Source organism: Leopardus geoffroyi, chromosome X (assembly GCF_018350155.1).
Source record: "Leopardus geoffroyi isolate Oge1 chromosome X, O.geoffroyi_Oge1_pat1.0, whole genome shotgun sequence".
NCBI classification, from domain to species: domain Eukaryota; kingdom Metazoa; phylum Chordata; class Mammalia; order Carnivora; family Felidae; genus Leopardus; species Leopardus geoffroyi.
The window spans coordinates 81,882,501-81,900,040 of record NC_059343.1 but is presented as its reverse complement, the minus strand read 5'-3'; the positions used below and the strand labels follow the sequence as shown (position 1 = coordinate 81,900,040).

The 17,540-nt window shown below is 41.3% G+C and overlaps 1 protein-coding gene and 1 non-coding gene across 2 annotated transcripts; both read left to right on the top strand.

Annotated features, from left to right (window-relative positions):
* Positions 1–358: 358 nt before the first annotated feature.
* XKRX (XK related X-linked) lies at positions 359–16,798 on the top strand. The gene is made up of 3 exons (XM_045471564.1): positions 359–1,837; positions 6,387–6,655; positions 13,175–16,798. The coding sequence occupies exons 1-3, from the start codon at positions 1,503–1,505 to the stop codon at positions 13,918–13,920; spliced, it is 1,350 nt and encodes a 449-aa protein (XP_045327520.1). The 5' UTR covers positions 359–1,502; the 3' UTR covers positions 13,921–16,798.
* LOC123595481 lies at positions 5,541–5,647 on the top strand. Its single transcript, XR_006711184.1, has one exon. It is a non-coding gene; the product is annotated as a U6 spliceosomal RNA (small nuclear RNA).
* Positions 16,799–17,540: the final 742 nt, after the last annotated feature.

The window sequence follows — 17,540 nt, the reverse complement described above, 5'->3', positions numbered from 1 at the left end:
ATTTAGAATTTGGCACGTCTTCAGAACCTTCCAGCCAAAGACCTGAAAGTTCATTTTAAAGTTCCTATCCTGGCCTCATCTTGCAAATGGGGAAATCAAGGCATATGCGTTTTCAGGTGTCTGTAGGCTGACCTTGAGTCCTGACACCCCACTAGCCGTTTCTATCTTAACTTTGCTGCACACAGTCTTGCCCAGAAAGGAAACTATGGCCCAATTGCCTCTCAGGTCTCCTCCTCCCCACCCCACCATGATATTATCTGGAGGGCAATAGGACCTAGGGAAGTTCAACCCTGAGTCAGACAGAGACGCACCTGCCTAACAGCGTGGGTTGAGCAAGAGTGCAAGCGAGCTAGTTCGGGAGGGTGGGGTAGAAGTGAGCGTCTGCTGCTTTTGGGGAAGAGGAAAGCTGTGGCTCCCTCTGGGATCCGGGGTTCGTGGTGGAAAGCGATTCCGAAGACTGGCCCAACCCCTTTTTTGCCACGCCTCTCCGCCCGGCGCATCCTTGGGCTGCCTGCCCTGGAACTCGCAGGCTGGTTTTTTGCTCGGCCCCAGCTGTCCCTCCCACTTCGCCTGTCCCCGCCATAATTGCCTGAGTTCCTGAAGCCGCCGACCTCCCGCAGCTAGAACTGCAGACCAGGGAGGACCCCAGCGGCAGGCGGCACCCAAGAGTTTGGTGACATCTGCCTTTGCCCTCCGGGGCTGGCGTCCCGCACGTCGTGCTTCTAGCTAGCAAAGTTTCTCTGTAGAAAAGAAGTACGTTTAGCCTTGTGTTGATCCTACCGCACGCGCCCTGCTTCTCTCCTGGGAGGTTGGAGATTGCGCTCGGGGCCCCGGCCTGCTAGCTGCCTTGGGGGCGGGGCTTGGGGAATCCGTGGAGTCCCCCGAGTACCCTCGACTCTTCGCACGTCCTGGAGAGAGCGCCGGCGAGCAGGCAAGCTAGTAGCCAGAGCCTAGCGATGGCTAGGATACCTGGGCACTGAAATGAACCCCCGAAGGGACGCTCAGGCTGCACCCGCTCTTCCGCCCTGGTTCAGTTCTCGGCCGGTTTGAGAGGGCATACTGGTCAGGACTCGTCAGGAGTAGCTGCCGAGTGTTGGTGCCGGGACAGAGTGGCTACCCCCCTCCCTGGGGGGGGCTGCGCCAAGAAGCGGCACAGGAAACAGCAGTCCCCATGGCCTTTCACGTGCCTGGAATTGGACTTCGGACTGGGCGCTAAAATGCTTGCTTTTGCCTTGCCCAGGTTTCACAGCACGTATGTGGACGCTTGGAATCCTGGGCCAATGAAGAGTCAAGTTCAAAGTGGTACTTCTGGACTCACCATCCCAGACTCCAAGTGTAACTTGAGACTAGGAAGAGGGGTCTCCTGCTCTAACAGATCTCCGTTCTGGAATTGTACTTGACAGCTCTCTTCACCGATACTTGAACTGCAGTGGTTACAGGGTTCCCTTGGGTGGGGTGGGGGTTGCTCTGAAGACCAGACTGCAACACTCAGAACCTCGACAATGGACCGAGTTTTTGAAATTCCTGAGGAGCCTAACATGCATCCAATTTCATCTCTGGAGGAAGATGTCATCCGTGGGGCCAACCCCCGATTTACCTTTCCATTTGGCATCCTCTTCTCTACCTTTTTGTACTGTGGGGAGGCTGCATCTGCCTTGTACATGGTTAGAATCTATCGTAAGAATAGTGAAACCTACTGGATGACATACACCTTATCCTTCTTTATGTTTTCATCCATTATGGTCCAGTTGACCCTCATTTTTGTCCACAGAGATCTGGCGAAAGACAAGCCGCTATCATTGTTTATGCATCTAATCCTCTTGGGACCTATTGTCAGGTGAGCAACTTTTTACGTTAAAAAAATTTTTTTAATTGTTTATTTTTGAGAGAGAGAGCGTGCACGAGTGGGGGAGGGGCAGAAAGAGAGGGAGACACAGAATCTGAAGCAGGCTCCAGGCTCTGAGCTGTCAGCACAGAGCCGGATGCAGGGCTCAAACTCACGAACTGGGAGATCATGACTTGAGCCAAAGTGGGACACTTAACCGACTGAATTATCTAGGCACCCCGGTGAGCAACTTTTGAATTTCTCCCCCATCCGATTTATGCAGAGAAAGATGAAGCTAATATTCACAAGACTGAAACTGTGTCTCTGATCTAATCATTTCTCCCATTCCGTTCCACTCTTAGCTTCCCTGCCTACCATCTAAAAAAAACTTTATCTGAAACCTTAAATGCCACCGCAATGAACATGTGCCATGTACCTATGTTGTAAAACCAGGTACGGTACCACTGATAAGACTTCATTAGACAGTGTTTGCTATTTGGATTTGAATTGTGAAAATTGGTATTGGGAGGACCAGCTGATGAGGTCAACCTGTGCACACGGGCTGTAACTACAGAGTGTGTTAGTTTGACTCTGCCTTTTAAAACACTCTATAAATTGGATCTCACATTCAATTTCTTTACCCTGAGCTGCTTGGGCTGGTGCTGCTGCCATTTCCAAATTTTCCAGAGTTATTTGGCATCCAGGAAATATTTTAAGCTATCTGTGGTTGTCTAGTACCCCAACCCATTGTAGTTCATTTTTTAAATGTTTATTTTTGAAAGAGAGCATGAGTGGGGAGGGGCAGAGAGAGAGAGGGAGACACAGAATCCAAAGCAGGCTCCAGGCTCTGAGCTGTCAGCACAGAGCCTGATGTGGGGCTTGAACTCATCAACCACAAGATCATGACCTGAGCCTGAGCCAAAGGAAGTCGGAAACTTAACCAACTGAGCCACCCAGGCACCCTGTAGTTCATTTTCTGTATTGGTTCATCAGTCTCCTGTTTATCACTTTGTATCTTTCTGCAAGAAAGGTACATGGTTAGAGGGGGCAAAGAAAGATAGTCCATCTCTCCATCTGGATACTGTAGCGCAATATAATAGTATCAAGTCTTTCCATTAAGATTGCCTTGAAGGGATGAGAATGTGCCTCATCTTAGGGAGACAGGCATCTGTGTCAGCAGTCTCATCTGGATGCTATGAGATTTTCAAGGTAGGGAGACATTGCAAAACTTATGAAGTCAGGAGGAAGGAATGGACCAGGTTTGTCTTGATTGCAAGAGAGGCAGAAACCTGCAATCAGCTGAAGAATGTGTCAGAGTGTTGATGTAATTGCAGTGGGAAGATATTTCATCATTACAGAACTAAACACAGTGTGAAAACTGTTTAAGGATGGAACTACCCTACTTAAAAAAAAAATTAAATCAATTTATGTTCAAGGAGGGATTGATCAGGCTCCATTAGAGAAAATATTGGATATCAACAGAAATAGTAGTCTGGAATTCCAGTGGCTTGGAGTCTAGTCCTGTGTCATTGACTAGTTGCATGGCTTTGGTGAAATTTCTGAAAATGCCTTAGGCCCCAGTTTCTTCGTCTGTACAATAAATGGGTTGGGCTAGATCATGGGTCTCAAAGACAAATGCTTACAAGGGCCAGGCAGGTCTCATAAATGAGTGAAGCAGGCCAAGTATGGGAAAACCAGTAGCTTCAATGTGTGATGATAAAGGAAAACAAAATCTCAGTGTTAGAGAAATAGTATAGAGCGGTGGATAGCAGTGGCAAGATGGAGTCTGCATGATTTGCCTAAAGGAGGCAGCTGCACTACATTTCCAACCCATTGTTACACTGTTAGAATTTAGACACAATGTTGCCAGATTCCCCAACTTTTTAGGAGGAGATTCCAAGACAGGATATTATATGAAACATCATTTTAAATTTTGGTAATTTGACTCATTACATAAAAACACAGTATGGGCCAAACCATAGCTGTTGGTGAGATGTGACTCAGCTGGCCTATATGCATCCTTCGGACTAAGGAATCCAAAGGTCCTTTCCAATTCTAAATCTTTGAAGGTAAGCTGCAACAGACCTCATCTTGAACTTGGCAAAGAAATTTATAGATGTCACTAAAGGAGCAAGGAAACCATTCTTCTCTCCCTTTTCAAATGCAGTATTTTGAATTAACAGATCAAGCACTGTCAAGATACAAATTTCAGCAAGTCTTGCCCCAGTCCATAGTTTAGACTTCCCTCCTTTGCTTTGTGGGCTCCCAAGCCATCTTTGATGTGGATGCTCCATTTGGAGTGTTGTGTACTGTATTTCATTTTTGTTATTTAGCTTTCACTAGAAATGATTGGAAAGCATTTATAATCTCAGCTAACCTGACAGCAGGGAAGAAATATTAAAAGCTCGTAAATTGTATCCTTGATATGCTTATTTTCAAGGCAAATTACTTTTTCGTAGAGAGGAACTTGATTAGTGCTATTAGGCACATGGAGGGAGGTATTTAGAGGGCCTGGCTCCCTTATCTGAAAAGCAAAGCTACTTCTGAAAATGAAAATGTACTCTAATTTACTGAAGCTTAGAAGCAAGGCGAACACCCTTACTTAAACTAGTAAATAGCCTTTAGAAGCATAAACAGAATGCTTTGTGTCACTACCTCCCCCAATATTTTATTCAGGAATAGCACTGATGAGCCTTGGTTAAAAATCTAAAATCTTTTGTTGGAAACGCATTTAGCTTTTTTCTACTCTGTTCTCTCTTCCTTCCATCTTTTCCTCTCCCAGATTTTAGAGTTTGAAACATCATGCTTCAGAATAACACATATGCCCCAGTCTCAAAGGATCCTGTGGAGAATGGCAGCCAGCACATATTCCAAACCTTCCTATTGGGAGCCAAAGGCCTAGAAAGCATATAAATCTCTGAGCTCATCTTTAGCCTATTTTTTCCATTAAATTACATTGCCATTATGATCATCCTCTCCTCCCATCATTTCTCACCCTGCATTCTTTTCTTCCTTCTTACTCTTTCATTTGCTCAGAAAATATTGATCAAATACTCACCATGTGGTAAGTGTGGTGGGTAAGATAAATACAACCCATGCCCTCAATCAGGAAAGATGGCTTAATTTTCACCATAGCTGTTCTTATCATAATGGTCCACAGTTTCCATTCCTGTCAGGGTGAGTGGAGGAAGTGATAACTAAGGTGTTCTGAAACAAAATGTTGTAGTTGCTTTTCTTCTATTCACCACATCAGAATTGCTTACAGATTTCTGATTTACATGGGGGAGATGGGAGGGATACAGCAGGAAATATTGTCTTATCACTATCACACTTATCACTAAGGTTGGTAGGCTCTCATAAGGATGTTTTCCTCTTGTAAATAAAGAAGTTTAAAAGGTTTTTGGCACCAGATAGGTCAAGAGGCCCCCCTGAAGCAACTTTTAGAGCTTTTGATGTTCCCTAGGTATGGAGCACATTCAGTTCTGAGTTATCAAGTCTTTTAAGTACCTTTGTTATTGAGTGGCATCACTGTATAGCTGATGTGTTTTCTAGATGTAAGACGTTTTGGCAAGACAGTTACAGTTGTCAGCTTTGTCTTGAAAAAAGCAGAACTCAAAAGCCCCAAGTATGGAGGTAAATGTTTTGCATAAAGAAAACTTTACCTCAGGAACTTGAGGTGTTATGAAAACCAGGGCCTTTAAGAACCTTCATCATTGTGCTCGCTTTGGCAGCACATATAGTAAAATTGGAATGATACAACGAAGATTAGCATGGTCTCTGCACAAGGATGACCTGCAAATTCATGAAGCGTTCCATATTTTTTGTATGTAATTGATGAATTACTTAATTGTACTCCTGAAACGAATATTGCACTGTATGTTAACTGACTAGAATTTAAAAGTTTGGAAGGAAAAAAAAATCACCCACAGAGTCTTAAAAAAAAAAAAAACTTTATCATTTTCTCTCACCACATTATTTACATAATATCTTTGTGTTCAAGGCACTTTTCTACCATAGTCCTATTTTTTTATTTAAAAATTTTTAATGTTTATTTTTGATAGAGACAGAGCATGAGTCGGGGAAGGGGCAGAGAGAGAGGGAGACACAGAATCTGAAGCATACTTCAGGCTCTGGGCTGTCAGCACAGAGCCCGCTGTGGGGCTCAAACCCACAAACCGTGAGATCAGAACCTGAGCTGAAGTCGGATGCTTAACCAACTGAGCCACCCAGGTTCCCCTACCATATACCTGTTCTTGAGACAAAGCAATTCCTTAAATCTTCAAAAAAAAAAAAAACCCCACTCTGAAATGGTGTTCTTAAGTCAGTAGATGACCAACTGGACAAAAAAAAAAAAAAAAAAAAAAAAGATTTAGACTCAAGTAACTTGTAGAAGGCATGACCAACTCTTTGATTCATGACAAATGAGTAGAATGGGAAAAAAGGAATGGTAAAAAGTAGCACAAACTCCCCAAGTTTATGTATTATTCTCCTCTCACCCCCACTACAGCCTTCCTTCCCAGGACAGCTTTAGTTAAGTGCCTGTGATGCTTTACTTCCACAGATGTTTGGAGGCCATAATTAAGTACCTCACACTGTGGAAGAAAGAGGGGCAGGAGGAGCCCTATGTCAGCCTCACCCGAAAGAAGATGCTAATAAATGGCGAGGAGGTGCTGATAGAATGGGAGGTGGGCCACTCCATCCGGACCCTGGCTATGCACCGCAATGCCTACAAACGTATGTCACAGATCCAAGCCTTCCTGGGCTCAGTGCCCCAGCTGACCTATCAGCTCTATGTGACTCTGATCTCTGCAGAGGTCCCCCTGGGTAGAGGTGAGTAGGGTCAGGAGAGGGGAGGGCTCCATTTAAATCAGGGGTCTTAGAACTTTAGACCTGACATGATCTCACGGTCTGTGAGTTCGAGCCCCATGTAGGGCTCTGGCTCAGCTCAGAGCCTGGATCCTGTTTCAGATTCTGTGTCTCCCTCTTTCTCTCTCCTCCCCTGCTCATGCTGTCTCTTTCTTCTCAAAAATAAATAAACGGTAAAAAAATTTTAATAAAAAAAGGAACTTCAGACCTGAACTATCTAATATACTGGCCTCATGTAGTTATTTAAATTAAAATGAAAAATAAAAAAAAATTACTTCCTCAGTCATACTAGCCACATTTTAAATGTTCACTAGCTGCCTGTGATTAGTGGTTACTGTATTGGACAGCACAGGTATTACACAACATTTCCACCATTGCACAAAGTTCTGGTGGACAGCACTGTTAGAGAACTTCAGGAGCCAGACATTTAGGCCTCCCACATTTCTTAAACTGGGGTAATCCATTTAGACTAACAATAAACTCTCTCTGGGCCCAGAAGAAGCTGATAATACCAGAACTCAGTAGGACATTTTCCCTAGCCCAGGGTGTTTAAATTATACTAAGGTGTTTTTTTTTGTTTGATTTGCTTTAGGGATGGTCATCTTTTAATAAGAGTTTCCCAAATATTACTGATCATGAGAAAACATATTGCTGAATGAAAGCCCCTTTAAAAAAAAAATATATATCTCCTACTCAGACCTGATTCACTCTCTGTGGGGAGGCCAGGAATCTGTATCTTTTTTAAATACCCCAGTTGATTCTGAGCAGCTGCATTTGGGAACCACTGATGTCATCACTCCAGTGGGGAGAAGGAAAAGGGGTGTGGAATGAATCCTGATGAGAATGAGGCTTGCTCCCAGTTCTGACCTTCTGTGTGATTTGGGGAGTAAGTTACCCAAGAGGTCACAGTCTTAATTTTCCACTTGTAAAAGAGGGCTCCTGAGATGAGTAAGACCTCTAGGAGAGGAGGAAATGTGAGTCAGTGTTTTCAAAGTCAAGATAAAGTACTATTAATGAGTTTTAACAGCCCAAGATTAGCTTCATCTGCTTGGGTTGGAGCTTGTACAGCTGTGGGTACAGCTTTGAACCATTTCCTCATTATTAGATACTGATCCTGTGTGGCAAAGCCCCATGCCGCAAATAAATGTAAAGAGGGAATTTGTTCCCTTTTCTCCACTACAAATTGTTCATGATGTTCTGTTGGTCTTGATGCTTTTTACATACCTAGAATTGACAGTAGTGTGAAGAGAAAAGGATATGATGATGTTTTTCCTCCTGAGAATTTTGAAGGTCATCAAATCATCTAATTAAAATATGTATACATTACAAAAGTAATACATGCACAAACCAACTGACCTACAAGTAGTCCTATATGCATAGAAAATTTCTGGAAAGATATGCAAGAAACCATTTACCTCTGGGCAGTGAAAATGAGAAGTCCGTTGACTTTTACCTTTTACTTTATATCCTTCTATATGGTTTGAAATGTATATGGTTTAAAATTTTTACTATGACCATGTGTTATTGTTTTTAGTCCTTATTTTTTAATTATAAAAATCAGGCATGATTATAGTAAAAATTCAAAACCACACAGAATATATATATGAAATAAGAGATGTAATTTTGCTCCCCAAAGGTAATCTCTATTAACTATTCAGTATACATCCTTCCAGACTTATTTTTTTACTATATAAACATAATTACAATATATACATCTATGTACTTTTGTCAAAAAGGACTGTATTAATCATTTTGTTCAGCAACATGACTTTTTCAAAAGTATGCCAATCTATTTTTCTTTATTGGTTATATATGTATATATAATGTACATTTTCCTTATATGAATTGGACCATTCTTTCTTGTTCCCTAATCTATTGGTAGGATTAAAGTTTGTTTCTAATTTTTCCATTCAAAAAAGTTTTTTCTAATTCTAAACTGCTCCAGTGAAGATCTTTCTAAGTATCTGTGTACTGGAATGAGACATCATAGGCTAAATTCTTAGCAATAGAAGTACTGGGTGAAAGGATATGCATGTTTGGAATTTTATCAGAGAGCCCTCCCAAAAGGTCGTATGAATTTATATTCCCACATGTAGTGTATGAATGTGCTTTTTCTTTATATGTCAAACTTAATATTATTTAGTTGTATAATTATAAAATTAAAAAACTGACTAGTTAAATCACTTGCTTTAAATTGTGAGGGAAGCTGAACATCTTTTCATGGTTGGTTCTTGTGTTCTTTAAGTTGTTTATGTTCTTACTGGCACTTTTTAGTGGGTTGTCTTTTTCTTATTAATTTGTAGGAGTTATTTTCTTATTCTGGTATTAATCCTTTCTCTGCTGTAGATAAATGTGTATGTATACATTTGTGTAATGTTTTATATGTGTGTACATATATACATTTTAAAAGTGCATTGGGGTATCTGAGTGGCTCAGTCCATTAAGTGTTGGACTTTGGCTCAGGTCATGATCTCACAGTTTGTGGGTTCGAGCCCCACATCGGGGTCTGTGCTGACAGCTCAGAGCCTGGAGCCTGCTTCAGATTCTGTGTCTCCCTCTTTCTCTCTCTGCTCCTCCCTCACTCCCATTCTTTCTCTCTCTCTCAAAAATAAATATTAAATTAATTTTTGTATTAAAATTTTTTTCTTTAATGTTTTTTTATTTATTTTTGAAGGAGAGAGAGAGACAGAGCATGAGTGGGGGAGGAACAGAAAGAGAGGGAGACACAGAATTCGAAGCAGGCTCCAGGCTCTAAGCTGTCAGCACAGAGCCCGATGTGGGACTCGAACCCACGAACTGTGAGATCATGACCTGAACCGATGTCAGACGCTTAATCGACTGAGCCACCCAGGGGCCCCAACATTAAAAAAATGATTTAAAAGTACATGTACATGTTATACATGTAAAAGGTGTGACATACATGTGCAACACACCATATAAGATACACAATATAATTATATATTCTGGCTTTCTGAAGTATTAAATTTTTATGCATTTAGGTTCCTTGTTGCTTTTAGATTGTGTGTACTTCTTACAAAGGCCTTTAACAGCTCCTGTTAGGTCAATTTAGCCTAATCTTCCAAATAGATGAATTTCCACAATCAATTTGTCACTTCTCCCACCAAAACACAAAACAATAACACCAACAAAAGAAAAAAACAACATTTCATTGAGACTGTATATTGGGATTGCGTTTAATTATTTAGGTTATTTTGGAGGGAATTTACATCTTTACAGGATCAATTGGTTTCATATTAGAAGATGATATATCTCCCCATTTTGTTAAATATTTTTAAGTCACTGTATTGAGGTATTATTGACAAAAGTCTCTACCTATTTAAACTTATCCACTTTGATGAATCTGGAGATAAGTATACATCCGTGAAATATCACCACAATCTATACCATAAGTGTGCAAGGCCTATAGCAAGAAAACTATACAAGTTTACTGAAGTACATTAAAAAATATGTAATGAAATGTACTTTAGTGAAGTTGTATAATTTTCTTCCTGTAGGTTTTGCACATTTTTGTAAGGCTTATTTCTAGGTATTCCATTAATTTTTAAATCACCTGACTTCCTAAGTGTCAGGGTAGTGCCTAAGTAGGGGAAATGCATGTATTACACATTTTGGAAACAGGGAATGATGATAATGATAGGAGCTAGCAGATAGCATTTACTGTGTTCTGAACATTGCTCTAAACCCTTTATAAGTGATTATTTTAATTTTTACAACAGCCCTGTGATATAATTATTGTCATCCCCATTTTAACAAATGGGGAAAGAGAGTCCCTGAGAGGTTAAGCAAATTCCCCATGGTTTCATAAGTAATAGTTGGAAAAGATTGGACTGGACTCCAGGATGTCTGCCTGCAGAACCCATGTTTCTAGTCGTATATCACTATACAAAGAATATAAGGGAAACTTTCTCCAAGGCCTTGTTTTAGATTCTTTGGTGATTTCTCCTATTAAAAACTTTCTGACAGTACCATCTCTTAAGGTTTTGCAACCAGTTTTTTGGTTTCGTTTTCCTCATTTTCATCCACTCTTCTGTCTTCTCCTTGCTATCCCTTTTCTAATCTCTTTTTCTGTTGGAGGCCATCTGGATCAGTGTAGATGAGCAAATTCACTAACAGCATTATGATATCTTATGGCATGAGTCTATTTGTAGGGAGACAGATGGAAGGTGTTTTTACATTTATGGGAAGCATCAGGCTTTCTTCCTTGTATTACATTACTATCAATAAATGAGTTTTAATTTAAGGGAAAGCATCACCACACTTAGCTACATGTATATACACTCTGATGTTCCCAAGTCCACAAGGAGCTTCAATTCTTAAGGCTGGGCCTATGAGTGGTTTATAATGCTGAATATATCAAATCATTATGTTGTACACCTTAAACTAATACAATATTATATGTCAATTATATCTCAATAAACATGGAAAAATAATAAAAATAAGGCTAAGGGTAGACACTTCAAGAGAGTCTCTCATTCCAGTCTTTGAGATTCCAACACTCTACTTAGAGCTGAAAAGGATCTTGGAAACAAAGCTGTGCTGCTTTTTGGGTTTCCATGGGGAAGTCTTCACTTTTCTTGCAGATTAAGTTGACATCTCCATGCCTCCAGTTCCCTGGATCCAGTATTTTTATGGGAACAGAAAGTTCCAGCTTTTTTTTTTTTTTTTGGATGAGTTACCCCTCAGGACTCTCACTCTCCTTGAGAGCACTAGATTTTTCTTAGTGATTGGTATTCTTTGATAGAAAGGAGTAAAAAGAAAGGGCCATTGTGTGACTTATAGTTGAGACTTCATGTAGCAAGTTATGGAGCACCCTGACCCTTGAGGGCCAACTCTATATAGTCGTATGGATGTTATGGGCTATGATTTTTTTTTTAATTTTTAAACCACTCTGGTAGAATTTTGGAGATTCCTAAAATATACCAAAGCACCTGGGTGATAAATTGATATTGCTGATGATTAATGCAAACAATTCTAGAGTAACTCAGTAAATTGGGGAATTAAGGCACATAGATATTCAGTGACTTTCACACAGCTTTCACAGAGCTGAACCAAAGGCTTCTAATTGTAGATATGTTATGCTGCCTTTCTAAACTCAGAATTCCTCATTAATTCCACAAACAGTGAGCACCTACTATGTTCCAGGCAGTATGTTAGACTCTGGGGATACAGGCAGTGAACAAAATAGACATGAGCTTTTCTGCCTTCATGGAATTTACAGTATACATTCTGACACATTCTACAAGCGCATACAAAATTAGTTCCTTAAAGAGGATGTATGCCAAAGAAGGGACATCTATAATCAAAGGCACTCCCATGAATTTCCTAGGACTGGATTTTTTGAGAACTCCTTCTGCCTTCATTGTTTGCTCAAAAGCCTGTTTCATCAAGTGGATGCTGCCCTATCCCCTTTATATATGCTCTTCTTTTGTTAGTGACCTCTCAATGCTAGTTTTGGGATCCACTGTTTTTAAAAAGTTCATTTTGTGGGGTGTCACAGTCAAACCTCTGACTCTTGATTTCCACTCAGGTTATGATCTCACAGTTTTGTGAGTTTGAGCCCCATGTTGGGCTCTGTGCTGACAGCACAGAGCCTGCTTGGGATTCTCTCTCCCTCTTTCTCTGCCCCTTCCCCACTCAGGCTCTCTTTGTCTCTCTGAAGTAAATAAACTTTACAAAGTTCATTTTGTATGTTTAGATGATTATTAAAGTATTACAGTGTATGTTAATTGTGGGAAATTTAGAAAATAGAAGAAAGGTTTTTAAAAGTGGTATAATAGGGGCGCCTGGGTGGCGCAGTCCGTTAAGCCTCCGACTTCAGCCAGGTCACGATCTCGCGGTCCGTGAGTTCGAGCCCCGCGTCAGGCTCTGGGCTGATGGCTCAGAGCCTGGAGCCTGTTTCCGATTCTGTGTCTCTCTCTCTCTCTGCCCCTCCCCCGTTCATGCTCTGTCTCTCTCTGTCCCAAAAATAAATAAAGGTTGAAAAAAAAAATGTTCTAAAAGTGGTATAATACCTATCACAAAAAAAATAGATTTCAGTTTATTCCCATTTTTTTTCTGTGCATGCTGTTTTCTTTTTAAAAAAATTTTGTTTAATATTTGAGAGAGAGAGCTTGCACACCTGAGCAGAGGAAGGACCAGAGGGAGAGGAGAGAGAGACTCCCAAGCAGGCTCTAAACTGTCAGCATGAAGCCTAATGCAGGGCTCTATCTCACGAACTGTGAGATGACCTGAGCCAAAACCAAGAGTCAGACACTTAACTGACTGAGCCACCCAGGCACCCCTGTGCATGCTGTTTTCTGTGCTAACATAGCTGTGTTCATACGTGAGTTTGCTCTTAACTGGGCCCTCAAGTCTCACCTATGACCTCTCTGGACCTCTGGGTCAGAGTCTATGCTTCACCAACATAGTCTGATTGTCAATTTTTTCTGTTTTTTTTTTTGTTTGTTTGTTTGTTTTTTACAGCTGTGCTAATGGTCTTTTCCCTGATATCTGTCACCTATGGGGCTACCCTCTGCAATATGTTGGCTATCCAGATCAAGTATGATGAATACAAGATTCGCCTTGGGCCATTAGAAGTCCTCTGCATCACCATCTGGAGGACATTGGAGATCACTTCCCGCCTCGTGATTCTGGTGCTCTTCTCAGCCACATTGAAATTGAAAGCTGTGCCCTTCTTATTGCTTGACTTCCTGATCATCCTCTTTGAGCCTTGGGTGAAGTTCTGGAGGAGTGGTGCCCAGATGCCCAATAACATTGAGAAAAATTTCAGCCGGGTCGGCACCCTGGTGGTGCTGATTTCTATTACCGTCCTCTATGCTGGCATCAACTTCTCTTGCTGGTCAGCTTTGCAGTTGAAATTGGCAGATAGGGACCTTGTTGACAAAGGTCAGAACTGGGGACATATGGGCCTGCACTATATTGTGAGATTGGTAGAAAATGTGATCATGGTTTTGGTTTTCAAGTTCTTTGGAGTGAAAGTGTTGCTGAATTACTGTCATTCCTTGATTGCTTTGCAGCTCATCATTGCTTATCTGATTTCCATTGGCTTCATGCTCCTTTTCTTCCAGTACTTGCACCCATTGCGATCACTCTTTACCCACAATGTAGTAGACTACCTCCATTGTGTCTGCTGCCACCAGCACCCCCGGGGCAGGGTTGAGAACTCAGAACCATCCTGTGATGCTGAAGCAAGGCAAAGCATTGTCTGATTCTATCTTCTGGGTATTTGGGGATAGGTTGGGTTTTGCCAAGAGCAACTGTGAAATTGAAGGAGAGGATGAGGTTCATAGCTGAGTACCCACCGGGACATTTTCTTAAATTTTCTGGTAAACCTATAAGAAGAAAGAGCAGCTCCCAGATAGGTTTTATTTCCTTAAGATTGACTGCTATGTTTGGAAACCAGGGTAGCTGTTATATACCTAGAAGGGCCGAGGATATGGTAAACACCCCTCCCACCCAGGTCAGTTGTCTGGCTGCCCTTGGGGATAATTTATCTCCAAGCACTTTAGGCTTTCTGTGTGTGATATTGTAGCTCTGTTCATTTGCTTGAGGCATTACTGAGCTTTCCTATGGTTGAAAGCCCAGAATCCCACTAGAATATATCCTGACTGATAAGAGGTTGTGACAACTTGCTAGCTATCAGTACCTCCCAGGAAACTGGCTGATTAATGTGGAACCTGTAACTGTAAGCCTGGCTGGCTTTTTAAAAATCCAAGGAGAAACTCTGGTTTAAAAAGAAAACCCCCACTATTAAAAGAGCCGCTCCTCAAACAAGTTATTTCTCCATCAGGATTTTACTAGTGATCATTCATCAAAAACTTCTCTTTTCTAGCGGCTCTTCATAGGCACACTCTGAGGAGGGAGTGCCTAGTAGGATCCTTCAGGGCATAAGCCAGAATGACTCTTTTTCATGGATCTGCATAGGCCTCCCTCCAGCTTATGGAATGGAGTGGTTGAGTAAAATCTCTCACTTGGAGCCTCATTTTCAGGAATTCCCTCCAAACTGGCCTTTCTGTGCGCTTGGTGTTTTACTAGTTGATGTGGATCTCAGAAAAGGTGAACTGTAATTGAAAATGTTTCTAACATATGGGAGAAACAAAGATTGCTTTGTGTCTCCTACTGTTCTGAGTATTTTGTTGTTATTTTATTTTTAGGAGAGAGAGAAGGGGACGTTACCTTCATGTTGTTTGGGGTTTGGATGGTGGCTAATACTCCAAGGTAGAGTAAAGGCAGAGGAGGGAAACCAGATCACATTAAATCATCATTGGTACTGGTTTTTGCCCACAGGATTTTATTTTCTAATAAGTAAATGTTTATCAACCCTCTGCTCATTCCCACACCCCTGGTGGATTAATGCATCCACCTTTCTTGGGTGTCTCGGTGTTTACATCTCCTATCAGTTGGGCATGTTAATGGGAATGCCAGCCAGATGCCTCTAAAGTAACCAAGGAATTGAGGTTAGTATGACCACTGCCTATTGGGACATGGTATCCCAGCATTTACCTAACTAATGCTTACCCCTCACAGACCAGGAAAGTGAGAATTCCTAGTAGCACATCCCAATTATTGCTACCACAGTGCTGTGAGAAACCGCAAACAATCTGACCTAAAGCTTCTCATCCCCATCCAGTTTTACTCTTGGGATCATGTTAAGAATTTATCTTTAGCCATTTCCCTTCCTTTTACCCAATGTCAGGACATGATGGTGGAGGAGCTCCGTCTTTTAAGTAACAGGGCTATTAGCCAGAATTGTCCTATTTCCTGGCATGTCTAGTGTGGTTTTCCCATCTTCAACCATTGTTTGGGGCTAAAAGGATTGGATAATTAATTTGGGGGAGAGTAAATTGACTTGCTTTGGAGAAGTGAATATTTTCTTTTTCAATCCAATTTCTCATTTTATCTCTGATGAAGGGACTTAGCAGTGTGAGCTTTTTATGACAACAACCTATTTCTGACTTTGTTGTTTAAGGTGATTTTGAAAGAATCTATTAGGCCTCCAGACAAACCCACTGTCTCTTTGGAATTCAAGTAAAAATTTCTTCCCAGTGGTTAATATACCCTTACATTAAAATCAGAAGTGGTATAGAACTATAATTTGGCTCATAAAAGTCATGTGAATCAGTTTCTTAAGGTACAGATGCTATGGGAACACAGCGACACACACTGAGCCAGGCAGGCCAATTAGAGCTAGAGTAGAGATACATGGGGCAGAAAAATGTGCCTTTATACTAGACCAGACATATTTTTTCCCAGGTATCCTCCCCAGCCTCAGTAACCTAATATCTCTGGAATGCTGGGAGTTCAGGGTGAGGGGTGTGAATCAGCTTCCAACCTGAAAAACCTGCTGTCCTTACCCAAAGAGAAGAGATTGTAATAATACATTATGCAAATGAACTCTCAGAACCTCCTATAGGTGCTGGCCTTTCTGTTTCATAGCAATCTTCTAGATACACAGGAAAAGGAGGAGTTTCAGAATATGGTGTTGGGGCAAGGGAAATGCTTACATCTGCAAACACCTCTTTTTTAAGTTTATTTATTTATTTTGAGGTATAGAACATGCACATGTGGAAGGGACAGAGAGAAAGAGAATCTCAAGCAGGTTGCACACTGTCAGTGCAGAGCCTGATGTGGGGCTTGATCCCACAAACCATGAGATGACCTGAGGCAAAATCAAGAGTTGGACGCTTAACTGACTGAGCCACCCAGGCAGCCCCCCCCCATCTGCAAATGCCTCTTTAATTGACTACTCTATTTTTACCCTTTGAAATCTTAAAGTAACACAGGGTATTTGTGTAGGGGCAAGTCTTCCTGGGTGGGAGAAGAGGCAGAGATGGGACCAGCAAAAGGGTCGTGGAAGAGGAAGGCAAAACCATGAAGTTTAGGGGAAAAAGAGTCTATTGTAGCAACAGCTTTTTCATATTATTGGAAATTCGGTAGGCTAAGTATGGGCAAATGAACATGTTAAGGAAATGTATTAAATAAACTAATAGTTGTCTATTTGCTCTGCAAATTCTTTAAAGACTATGGGCATAGAATTGTGGGCACTGTAGGTGAATTAAATAATAGCTAATACTTTATAAGCATTTACTATATGTCTGGCATGGTGCTTTATTGCATTCAATCCTCAAAACAACCCTTATGAGGTAAGTACTATTTCCCTCCATTTTATAGATGAAGATTCCAAAGCATACAAAAGTGAAGTTACTTGCAAAAGTCACAGCTAGTATAAGAGCCAGGTTTCAGTCTTAAGCATTCAGGCTCCAGAGCTTATACTCTTTTTTTTTCCCTAAATATAATTTATTGTCATGTTAGCTAACACACAGTGTATAGACTGTGCTCTTGGTTTTGGAAGTAGATTCCCATGACTCATCACTTAGATACAACACCCAGTGCTCCTCCCAACAAGTGCCCTCCTCAATTCTCATCACCCATTTTGAGAGAGAAAAAGAGAGTGCATGTGAGCTGTGGGGAGGAGCAGAGAGAGGAGGAGAGAGAGAGAATCCCAAGCAGGCTCTGCACTGATAGCACAGGGCTTGAACTCAGAAAACTGTAAGATCATGACCTGAGCCAAAATCAAGTCAGGCCCTCAACTGACTGAGCTACCCGGGTGCCCCCAGAGCTTATACTCTTAATCATGACACAAGCCTCTAAATTGTTAGGTCATTTGTGGAATTATTTTAATATGTTAGTGATTTGAGGCATATTTTCTGGGATATGGCTGGGTTCATATCAAGGATTCTTTCTTACAAACACTCCTGATCAAGGGGAACTACTCAATTTACTCTAGAGAGAAAAAGGTCAAGTCCTAAAAAGCCTGAAATGAAAATTG